General features: G+C 37.6%; 1 protein-coding gene across 3 annotated transcripts in view; it reads left to right on the top strand.

The window, feature by feature from the left end:
* Positions 1-15,567, top strand: part of LOC141427954 (uncharacterized) — a 39,242-nt gene extending 23,675 nt beyond the window's left edge. For all 3 annotated transcript variants that reach the window (XM_074087568.1, XM_074087567.1, XM_074087565.1), the window contains 14 exons: positions 245-490; positions 1,981-2,184; positions 3,029-3,271; positions 4,171-4,320; positions 4,592-4,840; positions 5,004-5,207; positions 5,682-5,918; positions 6,603-6,752; positions 6,845-7,090; positions 7,223-7,432; positions 12,215-12,469; positions 13,236-13,391; positions 13,973-14,218; positions 14,552-15,567. In XM_074087568.1, coding sequence (XP_073943669.1) covers positions 245-490; positions 1,981-2,184; positions 3,029-3,271; positions 4,171-4,320; positions 4,592-4,840; positions 5,004-5,207; positions 5,682-5,918; positions 6,603-6,752; positions 6,845-7,090; positions 7,223-7,432; positions 12,215-12,469; positions 13,236-13,391; positions 13,973-14,218; positions 14,552-14,829 — 3,074 coding nt within the window. In that variant the 3' untranslated portion in view covers positions 14,830-15,567. The remainder of the gene's footprint in view (positions 1-244; positions 491-1,980; positions 2,185-3,028; positions 3,272-4,170; positions 4,321-4,591; positions 4,841-5,003; positions 5,208-5,681; positions 5,919-6,602; positions 6,753-6,844; positions 7,091-7,222; positions 7,433-12,214; positions 12,470-13,235; positions 13,392-13,972; positions 14,219-14,551) is intronic.
* The last annotated feature ends 382 nt before the right edge of the window (positions 15,568-15,949 follow it).

Genomic DNA, 15,949 nt, shown 5'->3' with positions numbered 1-15,949 from the left:
GTTAACTCCACGTGCATTGACGTCCCACGTGGCGTGGATTAGACTTGTAAGATTTGAAACAAACAAATAAATATTATGTATGAGGTGAAGTGAAGTTAAATAAAAGTTTGTAAAAAGTGAAGAACAATAATTAACTTAACATGATTGAAACAAAATATAAAAGGAATGGTTTACGTATTTATAATAAGGTATCTAATGTTTATTGACCAACAACAAGCATTAAAACTGTGTGCTTAAATTTCAGATTACGAATCAAAAATCTCAATCACAGGCAGTTGCTACAAAGTATACACAGTTGAAGCTACCTGGAGAGACGCGTACGCGCACTGCCAGGCTGAGGGGGCTCATCTGGTGATCCTGAGCAACGAAAAAGAACTCGAAGTTCTATACAATATTTTGAAAGATAAGCCTCACGATTCCGAAACGCAGTACTTTGCAGGAGTGAGAGCGGACACGACTACTGAGCCGCGAGTGTTTAAGACTGTATTGAGTAAGTTCATAACAAATTAATGCAGACATTAGATACTTTGCCTATGTTTATATTATTGAACTACAAACTTCAGCTTGATCCTTCGCTACCACACGTGTATGACAGGTAGTGTATATACGGCATATTCATGCGATTTTCATCTTCTTTTACTTTAACACAAATTAATGCCACGTACTAGGTCATTTTTAGTCACTATCCAATTTTGATATGTGGTTCGGTATAGATTAAAGAAAAAGTTCAAGAACTTTCAACCGCATGCTTCAGAAACTCATCGACCTTTAGTCATTTAGAGTACCTAATATATTGATTTGCATTTGAAGATTTACTTAGGCCTGATCAGCTGCAGTGCCGGCTTCTGAGCTGGTTGCTGATTACCATAATATGGGACAGAGCGAATGAGTCAACCGTCATAGTCATTCACATTTGGGTCCTATAGAGTTTCCAAGGCACCAGACCTACGATGTCGGGAAGCTTGCCGTTGTTTTTCGCTATTTGAGCTAGCTACAAAGCAGAAGACATTGACGTTGTGGCAAGCGACCGTACATATGTCGTATGTCGACCCTGTTGATTCATCTCTTTAAAGTTTTTTTTTAATTTTCAGTTGGATGCTGTTTTGCAATAGTGTGTTAACCTTGATTAATTCTGCAATACAATGTCAAACCTTAGAAAATATTTTTTACAGTTGACATTGTATTGCAAAATGACAGTGGGTTGACTCAGTATTGCAAAACAGCATCCAGTTGTCCTCAACCTCAACTCAAAATGAAAAAAGAAAATGAAAAATGTTTTATGGTGATCTATAAACGATACTGAATGTTGTATCAAAATGCGGAAATTGACTGTAAAATTAACTTTTATTTCAGTCAGATAAATCCAACAAAATATTTACTTGTAATAGGCTATTTACAAAGCCTGGAGTTTTCGCGGCATTTTTGATCTGTCATAGTGACTTCTCATTTATCGACTTCCAACATTCAATATCGATATATTGATACACAACATGTTTAAAAAGATTAAAAGTAGAGATTAATAATAGACAGTTTTATCGTTAAAGTGATCTCTTCCATTTAATTTTTGAGTAGTCGAAAATATAAAATAGACATAAATATGTATTATGTAATGAAAACAATAAATAGCTAACAATTTCTAATTTAATTATTCAGTCTGTAGCAGTGCTAATAAGTGTTCCATTAGTATCCTTATAAAAGTTATTGCGATTATTATTTTAGGATATTATTACTGTCGATATCATTTAGGTAGAGTCGATTAGTGAGAAGTCACTAAGACAGATCAAAAATTCCGAGCTCTGTTTATTTATTATCCTCGTTTTAGCTATACGATATGTACTAACCGAGTTGAAGACTACCTATTGATTTAATTCCTTCCTTACCATCGACAGGACCATATTTTTTTATGTTTCAAATGTATTGCAAGTTTAATTCAAAGCACATTTTTTCAAAATTTTCATCATAAATCTGGTATGTTTTCAGACCAAACACTAGAAGAGGTGGGATACGGGCCTTGGGATGAAAATGAACCGAACGACTATGAAGGTGGCGAGAACTGCGTGGCTCTAGATATGCGCCGTCACGGCAAATACAACGACGTTTGGTGCCACGTCAGAATGCCGTACGTCTGTGAGAGCCCCGGGGCCCCACTGAAAATCAGCACGACTCCTAGCTCGCCCAACAGTGGTATATACAAGCTATCGTTGTATTCCCTTTTCTTAAACTTTACATAATGTGATGAAACAATATAATTATTTCGAAAATACATACTTAAACATAGATGCACAGAAAAAAAATGTTTTTTTCATATGGGTTTTACGGGATGACCGTAAAAGTCACAAAATTTGGAGTTGAAATAAAAAATATAAAAAGGCTCCGAAAACCAATCTTAATATATTATTTCTTTCCTACCTGGGGGTTTCCGAGGGCGAACAATTCTAGCTTTCGGTTGTCTCAGGACAAACACATGTTTTTAGTGTTAATTAAATTATATAAGCCGTGAATGTAATTACGCTTTGTAATATTTCGAAAAAAATTAAAAATGAATCCGTAATTATATTATAAATGCGAAAGTGTGTTTGTTTCTATGTATGTTTGTCCGTCTTTCACTTCGAAACGGAGCAACAGATCGACGTGATTTTTGGCATAGGGATAGTTTATGGGCCAGAGAGTGACATATGGTACTTTTTATATTGAAAAAATGCACAGTTCCCGAGAGAACAGCGCGCGATAACCGAATTCTACGCGGGCGAAGCCGCAGGCAAAAGCTAGTTTATTTATATTTTTAAAGCCGAATTTAGACTTTCAAGAAAAATCGTGCAAGTTGCATTACATTGCGAGGCCGTATTAAGATTAACTTTTTTTATATATTTAAAAGAGTTATTGCATCCACGGTAGTGACATCCATAGAAGTGACTGTGTGCACAAAAATGAGAATACACCGGGTACCGGGATTAGTTTGGTAATAAAATATATGTAAGTTGATAAAAAGGAATTGCATTCAGCTATAAAATGTCCGTTTTCTTTGCAGTACCCGCCGTACCTGTCCCATTGAAGAAGTACCGAACTGACTACGAATACAATCAGAACACCGATGCTTTCTACAAGGTACACACAGAGGGCGGCATGTATTTCTCCGCTGTTGACGATTGCAAAAAAGAGGGGGCAGAACTTGCACAAATGACGTCGAAGGAAGATTTTAAGCAAATTCAAGCTATGATAAAAAAGTTGCCGGATTCAAAGTATCCTTTCATGGTCGGCCCGAATAGTTCAGGTACGTTTCGTGAATATGAAGACATGTAGTGAATAATTCGGTCCCATTGTGAAAATTCTAAACACACGCATACTTCTGAATGCTGCCGACGTGTCTGTATTAATAATAAGTGAAACGTTTGTATTAAATTAATACTCGTAGGGTACTTTATTTTTAGTGAAAAATGACAAACTACAAGTTTGAAGTATCACACTGAGAATTGAGATGTTAATACCCATATATTATATGTATAATTGTTTAGAGAATGTAGTGTAAATAAAAATCTTAATTTAGATGTCAGTTACTCTATATCTGTTTTTAATCTCTTAATGCGAACTTGCTCTACCTACGCTGTCTTGACACTGAGACTGACTGAGGAAGCATCACAAATACGAAGATTTCCTAGGAGATAGGATGAGATAGGATTATTCATTACATCTGTACAGGATAAAGATTTTCGAAACACTGTTGGAGCCTGGATTAGTGCAGTAGATGGAAGTTATTGCTGACAGGATTTCTTGATGGATTGAAATTAAACTGGACACGTTTTTATTCACCGGTCTATATTATATCAGGATATAGTACATAATGAATTTTACATATATAAGAGAAGTAAATCGGTTAGTTATCAACACAGTCCTTACAAGCACACGTACGATAGCGAGCAGCTCCGAAAGGGAAGAGAAGGCGGAAGCGAAGTGCCAAATTAATAAATAGTAAAATTTTACAGATACTCTATCAATGTCACTTAAGACATTCGAGATAATGTTAAAGAAGCCAATCATGCTTACTTGAACGTGGTAAAAAAATGTATTACTAACAAATTATAGTTCAAAATAAAATGTTCGACTAAGTACTTGATAACATTAATAGATTACATTAGAGATTAGAATTTTGTAATAATTATTTTTAATTTACAGGAACACCAATGTATAATTTTGATTTCGTCGACGTGTTGACCAGCGACGGTATAATCGAAAAGATAGAGGCCACTGAAATGCTTCAGTTTGTATGCAAGGTAGCAGCCAAAGACGCGCCATACAACGAGGAATGTGGCGTTTATTCAAAAGGTAACTCTAAATAAGTGGATTTTTACAGAAATCTGAGACATTATAATGTTCATGTCAAGAATTTTGGCGAGTGAACCTCTTGATGAACCTTGGTCTTATACTCGTATCTAGGAAAAAGAGTGTTTTCGAATTTTAGTCCAAGCTACACTCAGTTGCCCAGCTACTTATTATTTAATGGTGTCTGCAACCTTAATATTTAGTAATTTGCATTGATTATGAGTTAGTCATGTTGTTACACACCAACCAGTAACTGTGCCCATAAAAATTTCAGATTACGAATCAAGAATCTCAACCACAGGCAGTTGCTACAAAGTATATACAGATGAAAAAACCTGGGATGAGGCGCAAGCGAATTGCCAGGAGGAAGGGGCTCGTCTGGTAGTCCTCAGTAGCGAAGAAGAGCTCAAAGTTCTATATGATCTGTTGAAAGACCAGCCACACGATTCCGAAACGCAGTACTTTGCAGGAGTGAGGACATACTCGACTACTGAGCCGCGAGAGTTTAGGACTGTTGTATGTAGTAAGTCAAATGTTTTGTCTTAAATAAACATGCCATTTACCTACTTTGTAGAACGATCACAGCGTTCTGATCTACTGACTACAGTTGACTTTATTAGAAGTAGCCTTAGTTTTTTGTTGAAAATTACGTTGTTACCACTGGCTTAAACATTGTGTGCTCTCAGATGAAACACTAGAAGAATACGGATACGGGCGGTGGGAAGAAGAAGAACCGAACGACTATTATGGTGGCGAGTACTGCGTGGCTCTGGATACGCGCCGCCACGGCAAATACAATGACGTCTGGTGTCACGTTAAAATGCCGTACGTTTGTGAGAGCTCCGGAGCCCCACGAGAAATCTGCGCAGCTCCTAGCACGCCTAGCATTGGTATTATAATAAACATAAAATTATCTTAATATTGATTTGCTTACTACGTTTTTAGGGTTCCGTACCTTAGTATTGAATGAAGGTTTAAAAGTATAAGACGCATAAAGGCCATAAAGTCAAAATAAAAACCCTTATAGGGTCACTTGCTTATCCGTCTGTCTGTCAAGACCCTTTATTAAGGAATACGCGGAGATGTTCAGCTGAAATTAATATCAAATAGGTACTCAAGTAGTCTAAGGGCTAGCTACTTGAGTACCTATTTGATATTAATTTCAGCTGAACACCTCCGCGTATTCCTTAATAAAAGGTCTTGACAGACAGACGGATAAGCAAGTGACCCTATAAGGGTTTTTATTTTGCAAATAAATCACCTAGTTGTTTAGATAGGTAGGTACAAAGTCTGTTAGGTACCTTCACTAAAATATTTTTTAAGACAAAAAAAATATCGTTGATAACTAAGTGTTTTCATTACAGAGTCTGCCGTGCTAGTCCCGTCAAAGCAATACCGACCAGACTACGAGTATAACAAGAATACAGATTCCTTCTACAAGCTGCACACAAAGGGCACTTCCAGATATGATGCCTCCGACAAATGCAGAGCAGAGGGTGCCCAACTTGTAAAGATCACATCAGAAGAAGATTTAAAACAGGTCTATGCCATGATGAAGAAGCTTTCGGATCTGGAGGACTTGGTGATGATTGAATCTAATGGTACGTTAGTTTATAACGAATTTCTGTAGGTCATTGACGTTTTTTTAAATAATAGCAGACCATACCATTTGACATCACGAATCAATTGCCTTACTCGTACTTTTTATTAGCTGTCAAAATGGTACTATCCCATAAAATTTGTGTTGTACTGTACTCGTAATGTACTGTAAATTTGTACTGTAATGTAATTTACTATACCGTACAGCTTTGATACCACTTATTAGGCAATTATATTGACCATTTAATTAATTTAAAGGCGAATAAAAGTTTACAATTCATTGAAAATTTGTCTGGTTTTTAGAGCTCTTGGATGGAAGTAGTGATGAATGTTGTCAATTAATTACCCTATATTAATTAAACTAATAATAAATAATTATTATGTCACAAGGAAATTCCAACATTGCAATGCATGTTATTTTATAAAAATATTTTGCAATCACTATAAGAAAACGAAAGATAAGTAGGTAAACAAAAAGCTTAAGAAAAATACTAAAGCTACCAAGTGCCCCACTGTGCGCAACCTTTACTAAACTCGTCCCCGTGAGTGCATATTCGTGCTAATATTTTTAAAACGTTCACGTAATCCCGTCATGTCCTTTTCAGTCTGCCTTCATATCTCTGACCCATTGGCAGTAGAGATAATTTACATGAATTCATGTGTTAAAAAATATTTGTGGTTTACAGAGGACGTTGGCAGCTCTAAGTACGAAGGCAACGTGGTGAACCGCCGGGGTAAAATCGAGAAGACCACTTACCGCCAGGAGCTACCTTTTGTTTGCAAGGTGGCAGCCAAAGACGCGCCTTACAACGTGGAATGCGGCGTTTATTCAAATGGTAACATCAATTTGTGCTTAAAAATAGTACTGTAGATGTAAAAAAAACTGTTGTTATGCCTAGTAACCAACAATTTCCTCTAAATATTTCAGATTACGAATCAAGAATTTCAACCACAGGCAGTTGCTACAGGGTATCTACAGTTGAAGCTACCTGGAAGGAGGCATACGCGAAATGTCAGGACGAGGGGGCTCATCTGGTAATCCTGAACAACGATGAAGAGCTCGAAGTTCTGTACAATATGTTGAAAGATAAGCCTCATAATTCCGAAACGCAGTACTTTGCGGGGGTGAGGGTGGACACTGCTGCTGAGCCGCGGACATTCAAGACTGTATTAAGTGAGTAACAATATTTGATAAAAATAAAACAATGTTACTGTTCATCTACGTAAACAAGATAAAAGAATGGGGCAATAACGCTTTTCACTCGAATATTTGCATATTTCCTTCTATACAAATGAATGTTTTCAGATCAAACACTAGAAGAGGTGGGATACGGTCCGTGGGATGAAAATGAACCGAACGACTATGAAGGTGGCGAGAACTGCGTGGCTTTAGATACGCGCCGTCACGGAAAATACAACGACGTCTGGTGCCACGTCAGAATGCCGTACGTCTGTGAGAGCTTCGTGGATACATCGACAATGATTGACCAGCAATTGTCTTCTATTTCACCTCATGGTAAGTCCAGATAAGATCGAAGATGCACATTCAATCGTAAGTGGGTCACTTGGAGCGAGTTTGAATGGATAATAAAATTATCACGACTACAAATTAAAAAAAAGGAAAATAGTAAAACTGTTCCATTAGCATTGCGGAGCCATGACCTTCGTCCATAGTCCCATTTTGTCACCTTCTTAAATCGTCCACAGTGCCATGTCGTCAGCCTACATTTTCTAAATTGTCACCTTCTTAACTCGTGCACTTTCTGATTTCGTCAATATCCCATTTTGCCTACATCCCTACTTCGACCACAGTGCCAACTCGTCCACTGCATTTATCAACCACAGTACTAATTGGTCAGCAGTGTCAACTCGTCCACATTTACTCAACGTGTCAGTCAAATTGATAAGTCTGTTGGCTGGCACTGTGGTCTAAATAAGAATGTTGACGAGTTAGCATTGTGTCGAAATAGGACTGTTGACGAGTTGGTACTGTGACTCACGTAAGTAAGAAAGCGGACAAAGTCAAAGTCAAAGTCAAAATATCTTTATTCAATTTAGGCTATAACAAGCACTTATGAATGTCAAAAAAAAATCTACCACCGGTTCGGAAAAACCTCTGCTGAGAAGAATCCGGCAAGAAACTCAACGAGGTATATATATATATTTTTTTAAAACAGATTTACAATATTATTAAATGATATGTATACTTACATCACAAGTATTTAACACAACTTTATTTTTAACACAGTAGGTTCGCTATTTGAAGGGATCGCTAATGCGGATCGGAATTATTTCCAAATATCCCTGTCCATGATATAATCATTAACTTTATAATACGCCTTTGATATTAATGTCTTCTTGACAATAGATCTGAATTTTGTATCCGTTTCATTTATAATATTTTTTGGAATTTTATTATAAAAACGTATGCAATTTCCCAGAAAAGACTTTTTGGTTTTAGCCAGTCTGTAAGATGGAACTTTAAGCTTCCCTGTGTTTCTAGTAGCCTTTGGCTTATCGACGTTAGTGGGAAAATCACATATGTTCTTCCTAACATACATGATTATTTCAAAAACATAAAGCGACGGCAGGGTTAGGATATCTGTTTCCTTAAAAAAAGATCTTAAAGATTCACGCGTCTTCAAATTATAAATTGCTCTAATTGCTCTCTTTTGTAAGATAAAAATTGACTCAATGTCTGCAGCAGATCCCCATAAAATAAGGCCGTACGAAATAATGCTATTAAAGTAAGCAAAATACACCAACCGTGCCGTCGCCACATCGGTTAGCTGCCGTATTTTCCAAACTGCAAAAGCAGCAGAGCTCAATCTACCCGCGATTGCTGTGACGTGAGGTCCCCACTGTAGTTTAGAATCGAGCGTTATTCCTAAAAATACTGTTGATTTTACAAATTCAATAGTTTGACCATTTAACTTTATATTAGAAACTGAATTCGAGCTAGATGAATTTATCAACGAGAATTTAATACATTTAGTTTTCTTAGGATTTAGTAACAAATTATTGGCAGCAAACCATGCGGATATCACGGACAGGGTTTCATTGGGCTCAATGAAGTCGTTATCTTTTCTACTAACCTTGAACAGTAAAGACGTGTCGTCAGCAAACATAACTATACCCGACTTTTGGCTTACCATATAAGTAAGGTCATTTACATAAATAAGATACAGGAATGGGGCAAGAATGGATCCTTGAGGCACTCCCATTTCGACCACAGATCCCTCCGATACCGTTCCGTTAATCGCTACCTTTTGCTTTCTTTGTGTGAGGTAAGATTTAATGAGTTCTAAAGCGAGGCCACGAATGCCATAAAAATTTAACTTACAAATTAAAGTATCATGATCCACACAATCAAAAGCTTTCGAAAGGTCGCAGAATACACCTATAGCGTCATGTGATTCCTCCCAAGCTTGCAATATGAATTTAACTAAACTATGACCCGCGTCTGTAGTAGACCTGCCTTTTGTGAATCCGAACTGCTGTGGATGCATGATTTTATGGGTATTAAAATGCGAGATCATTTGCGTCAGCATTATTTTTTCGAATATTTTGCTAAACGCTGATAGGATGGACACAGGACGATAATCAGAGGGATTATCTTTATCACCTGATTTAAAAATAGGAACTACTTTACTATATTTCATCAAATCTGGAAATACGCCTTCATCTATACAGCTATTAAATATAAATGCTAAAGTTGGAGCAACGACATCTAAAATGGAATGTAGAACCTTAACTGAGACGCCCCACAAGTCTTCCGTTTTTTTTACTTTCAATAATCTAAAAGTCTTAATGATGTCACAGGGAGAGACATGCGTGAATTTAAAATTACTTAAGTTTGGAATAGATACATTTTGTTTTAAGAGCGATTCAGCTAACTTTGAGGAAGACGCGAGACATTTTGTCGTTTCGATGGGGATTTTAGAGAAGTAGGTATTAAACTCGTTAGCTACTTTAACCGCGTCCGTTTCTAATACGTTGTTAATCTTTAATGATATAGAGGACTCCGCGTTCTTACGTCGACCGGTTTCAGTATTTATAATTTTCCAAACTGTTTTAATTTTATCATCAGAGGACTTAATTTTATTAGTTACATGGGCTGCTTTTGCTTTATTACATATAATTTTGAATAATTTTGAATAATCCCTGACATACTGGTGGAAACGTTCATCAGTGGTACACGATTTCTTATCATAAAGATCATATAAGACGTCCCTACTTCTACGTATTCCGGGTGTAGCCCATTCATTGAATGATAGTTTGTTTCCTATTTTAATACGTTTTTTACTACACGTTTTATCGTATTCCTCGCATACAGTATTTAATAATATCTTGAAATTTTCGTTTGGATTTTTAGTATTTACTTTTAAATTGTTTACTTTTTGCGCGATGTTTGTTTTGAGACGGTCAAGTCTTTGTTTGTTCAACGGCCTAATTTCTATGGTTTGATTAACACCGCCCCTAGCCCGAGGTAACTTCACTGTTTGAGCTTTGTGATCCGATCGTACTCCACTGATAACAGCTTTTTCTAAATACTTACAAGTTAACCAAATGTTGTCAATACATGTGGCCGAAGTGGTTGTGACTCTGGTGGGTTCATTAAATAAGAAATTTAAATTAAAAGATTTTAAAACAGAAATAAACTGGTCTTTTTCAACGGATTGTGATAAAATATCGATATTAAAGTCCCCGCAGACCACCAGCGCTTTATTACGTTTTACTGATTTCCTTAGAACATCTTCCATAGTATTTATAAACAAAGGAATACTCGAGTTTGGTGGTCTATATATACATAAAATTAAATACTGTTCCGTTTCCGCAGAAGCGATCTCGCATACACGTTCAACAGAAAGGCTGGACAGGTCTTTGCGTTCTTTGAACTTTAAACCATTTTTCACTAATATGAGAGACCCGCCACCTGCTGCAGATTCTCTGCAGAAGGCGCTGGCTATTGCATAATTATGTACATTAAATTGCATTGAATCTTTTTTTAGCCAGGTTTCTGTTAAGCAGATAATATCTAAGTTTAACTTTTCAGAGAGTAATTCTAAATCTAATATTTTGCCAGTGAAGCGATTTATATTTTGATGTAGAAATGATAGACTACTTTGCTTCTCTATTGTCGGTGTAGGTAGTTTAAAGACACATTCGCGCTTGAAGGTGTCGTCCTAACAGGGCCGGGGGAGGGGGGGTGATTTCCGAATACGGAATTAATATAACATGCTAAGGATTTAGCAAGCTTGTCGAGGGTCAGTCGGTAGTCACTAATAACATTATTAGTGTCAAAAAATAAAACGTCACTATGACGGCTCGTCATCTTAAACAATAATTTGTTTAAACGATATAAATGATTATTGGATTTATTTAGAGAAGCAGAATAGGGAAACGCACCTATAATAATGTTTTTAACACCTAGTTTTGATAGTAAATCGAACCCAGTTTTTATGTCCGAATACCTAACGTCGGACCCGTCACTTAACATTATTACAATAATTGACTGCTTAGTCACCTGAGTGAGCATAACAAGATAGGTAAGTGACGATATAGGAATGTTGACAAATCAGAACAGTAGACTATATGAGAATGGGGACGATTTAAGAAGGTGACGAAATGGGACTGCAGACGAAGTCATCCTGAGTCGAATTTTCAATCGTTCGAGTTGCTCAGTGAATGCATAAGTAATATTATTTTTGTTTTTTAAATTTAAGCGCATTGGTAATGTGGTATCAACTGTAATGCTGTAAATTTTCATTAGCTAATAAATAAATAAATAAATAGCATGCTACTTAACATGATTTTATTGGCACCGTGTAAACAAGGTCTCTGTTTAAGCGAAGAATCTGTGACACAGTTATTTGATTTATTACCTAAATTGTAACTAATAGAAAATACCATTTCATCCTCTATAACCACGGTGTGTTTATAACAAGATGTGTTAACTTCATCATCATTATCATCATCCCAGCCTATATATGCCCCACTGCAGGGCACAGGCCTGGGCTTGGTCAGTAGTTCCCACGCGGGCCCAGTGCTGATTGGGAACTTCACACACACCGTTGAATTGTAAAGCTCGTGGTAAATTTCAAATGGTTATGTGCTAACTTATTTTGCTTTAAATTATAATTATAATAGAAAACTGTAATGATAAAAAATGAACACTTTATTCACCTTCAAAGCTTGGTCCTGGGTTAATTAAGTACTGTATCTCGGAGTAACAGTAATTAACAAAACATAAATGAGTTGTGAATATGGATAATTGTTAAAAAACTATCCATTGCAGATCCTAAGCCACTTAAGCCAGTAATTTTACCGGCTTGGCCCATTCCGTACCGACCAGATTATGAGTATAACGCGAATGTCGATGCTTTCTACAAGCTGCACACGGAGGGCGCACACAAACGGGAAGCCACCGCCAAATGCATCGAGGAGGGGGCGGAACTATTGAAGGTCACGTCAGAGGAAGATTTAAAGCAAGTCCGCGCCATGATGAAGAGGTTTCCGAATTTGAACGACCTTGTGATTGTTGCATCAATAGGTATGCCAATTGTACTTAAACCCAAAAGAGGTCATCCATAAATTCTTCTTCTCAGTTATATTCTAGACACAGCAGACGTGGTCGTTGGATGGCGATTGATTGCAAACTTCCATGGCAAATTTTTTGGGAAGATAGTGTGGTAGTTTCTCCCTGCCTTCAGTGGCGTAGCTAGGTAACCTAGGGCCCTGGGGCAAATAAAAAAATGGGGCCCACTGCTATCAAAACTGGTAAGGTTTTTTGAAGTAAAATCATTATATATACAAATACTTTAAAAATGCTAAGCAACTTTATCATCAGCTATAAAGCAGAATTTCGAGGGCCCCCTGAGCTTGAGGGCCCCGGGGCATTGCCCCGCCTAGCCCCTTGGTAGCTACGCCACTGCCTGCCTTCCATACCGCAGTGCTAGAGTACGCAGTTATTATTTAGCAATAGACAGGTTCTCACGTCAAGTTTCTTACGGGGATTTTCCACCGGCGAGGCGAAACGATGCGGGGCGAGACGAGAGTTGAAATTCGTATGCATTCGATCGCCCGCCCGCCGTGAGCCGCCGCAAGCGCCACCATACTTTCAATTCTCGTCTCGCCCCGAAAAAAATCACCTTCAGTCGCTCTTTACGACAGCCACCGGAACGAAAACCGGGAATGGGACGGCACCTTAAATTAAGTCACATCAGTTGAATTAAATCCCACCAATAAAATTAAGTTCCATCAACACGTTGTATATGAATTTCTACCCACCTACGTGACAAATGTTTGGACTTTTACAGAACCCTATGAAGCATGGCAAGTAGATTCTAATTACAACGTGCTGAACCGCAATGGTGAAATCAAGGAGGCAAGCATGCATCAAAAGCTACCGTTTGTGTGCAAGGTGGCAACCAAAGATGTGCCGTACAACAAGGAATGCGACGTTTATTCAAATGGTAAATTCAATTTATGTTTATGAAAGAAAGTGGCTTAAGCTTAGTTATTTACGCTAGAGCTATGCTAGATTTAAGCTTAGTTATTTACGCTGCTATGTCGTCCACTCTCAGACACTAATCTATTAATCAATTAATAATTAATTAATCTTTGACGATCAGATGGCCTAGTGGTTAGAGAACCTGACTACGAAGCTTGAGGTCCCGGGTTCGATTCCCGCGTCGGGGCAGATATTTGTATGAAAAATACTAATGTTTGTTCTCGGGTCTTGGGTGTTTAATATGTATTTAAGTATGTATCTATCTATATAATTATATTTATCCGTTGATTAGTATCCATGACACAAGCTTTGCTAAGCTTACTTTGGGACTAGGTCAATTGGTGTGAATTGTCTCGTGATATTTATTTATTAATATTGAAATTTTATTTCCTGTGTATTTGCCCAAAACAACTTTTCAAATTAATTATACAATACAATACATACAAAATTCATTGATCTGCTACTTTTTAATTAAGGGCGTCGGTCTTAGTTTATGTGTTTTATGTTCATGTTCACCAACCACAAGTGTCTTGAAAATTTCAGATTATGTATCAAGGATCTCGACCACAGGCAGTTGCTACAGAGTATACACAGCTGAAGACGACTGGCATGAAGCGCAAGCCAACTGCGAGGCCCAGGGGGCTCATCTGGTGATCTTAAACAGCGATAAAGAGCTCGAAACTCTATACGCTATGTTGCAAGACAAGCCGCACAATTCGGAAACGCAGTACTTCGCTGGAGTGAGAGCGGACACGACTTCTGAGTCGCGAGTGTTTAAGACTGTATTGGGTGAGTCACATTTTTGTCTGAAATAAAAGGAATCAGGGTCAGGAATTACGGTAGTGTTGTACATGTCTGATGGATATATCCAAATGGTGAGCTCATACTTTTTGTGTGGCAAGCGACCAGCGACATGGTAGACCAGAATAGCAGAAGCAAATTTAAACGTGAATTAGCACTGACCTGAAATTTATTCACGCTGAACTTCGCGGTTCAAGCAGAAAAGCAGTGAGACACTACAGAGGACTAAAAAGAAACAGGGTGAATTTGTATTTTAGGAACCAAATATTCGTACGGCCTATTGACAAAAATCCCTATCCTTAAAATGTTCTTTGTTTTCAGATCAAACGCTAGAAGAGATAGGTTACGGGCCATGGGAAGAGAGTGAACCAAACGACTATGCTGGTGGCGAGAACTGCGTGACTCTGGATACGCGCCGTCACGGCAAATACAATGACGTCTGGTGCCACTTCAAAATGCCGTACGTCTGTGAGAAGACAGTAAAAGAAATACAATCATCTTCCAAATCAACTGACACTGCCAAAGTACAAAGAGGTGTTGCATTGAGCGCCAACGTAATGCGAACATTCAATTTCTTTTTTGGCCCGTTTAGTCCATAATGAAACAGAACCTTCTGTTTATGTGCCATGTTAATATAATATGTATTTTACTTTCTTAAAATGTTTAAGTGATACGCTATATGAATAGTAACGAATAAATCAAAACGAATTTTAAGTATATGGCGTGTCTTATTATTGCTTTCATTAACCTGGTTAATCATTAGCATGCTAGGTCCGATATAGTCTTCAGTGTTCAGCGTTCGTAGAACTCTATTCCCATCGGCTTCCCAATATTTACAAAATTGGACAACAGGACGTACAGGATTTCTGAAAGATGTAAGCGATATTTGCTTCGGATTTACGAGTAACACGGAAATATTTGACGCCACGCCACTGATAGACTTACCTACTTAATTCTGTGCAACGATTTTTTTTTATTTAACATATCTGGTCCTGTACTGCGAGGGACAAAATTCGAGCTTCATATCTTGCCGTCTCGCTGACGCTAATATTATTCAAATCGAGAGTGAGAGGAACGGTTCGGTGCAAATTTTCAAAGTAATTTTAAAGTATTTAAAAAAAAATCAAAGTACGGGTCACTCAAGACAATAGAACTTGTATCATGTTTTAGAATGACATTGAGAGAGAATGCATGCGACAGGTTACCATAGTACAATCTTTTGCCTGCCGTAGAAACACATAGGTACCTTTGTAAATTCCATTGTGATGTGACTTCAAAGGCTTGTGGAGCATCAAGATTCTTTGATTTCGCAAATAAATAATTGGTTTAAACTGTAATGGTCTTTTTCGTTGTCCCTATATTTAAACCGGTACAGTTAAAGTGAATAATGTTTTTCCGTCGTATTTTGTCGGAAAAGTTCGTATTTATGTTGCTTTCTCAACTAGCTTACTGGAGTTAACTGGAGCTCATTGAGAAAGGACGATAAATACATACATACGCTCGAAAAACATAACCCTCCTTCGGGCAGTCGGGTAAAAACGAAGTTATCCGAAAAATTACGATGGAAAAACATTAGGGTAGGGTAAGTACTGACGTGGTGGAAATACCGATTCTGTTATGTTACTATTTACCCGACTGCCCGAAGGAGGGTTATGTTTTTCGAGCGTATGTATGTATGTATGTATGTGGGTATGTATGTTCATTTCTTTGGTCCTCGCT

The sequence above is a fragment of the Choristoneura fumiferana genome, chromosome 5, assembly GCF_025370935.1.
Source record: "Choristoneura fumiferana chromosome 5, NRCan_CFum_1, whole genome shotgun sequence".
Lineage (NCBI taxonomy): Eukaryota > Metazoa > Arthropoda > Insecta > Lepidoptera > Tortricidae > Choristoneura > Choristoneura fumiferana.
This window is presented reverse-complemented; position numbering and strand designations above follow the sequence as displayed.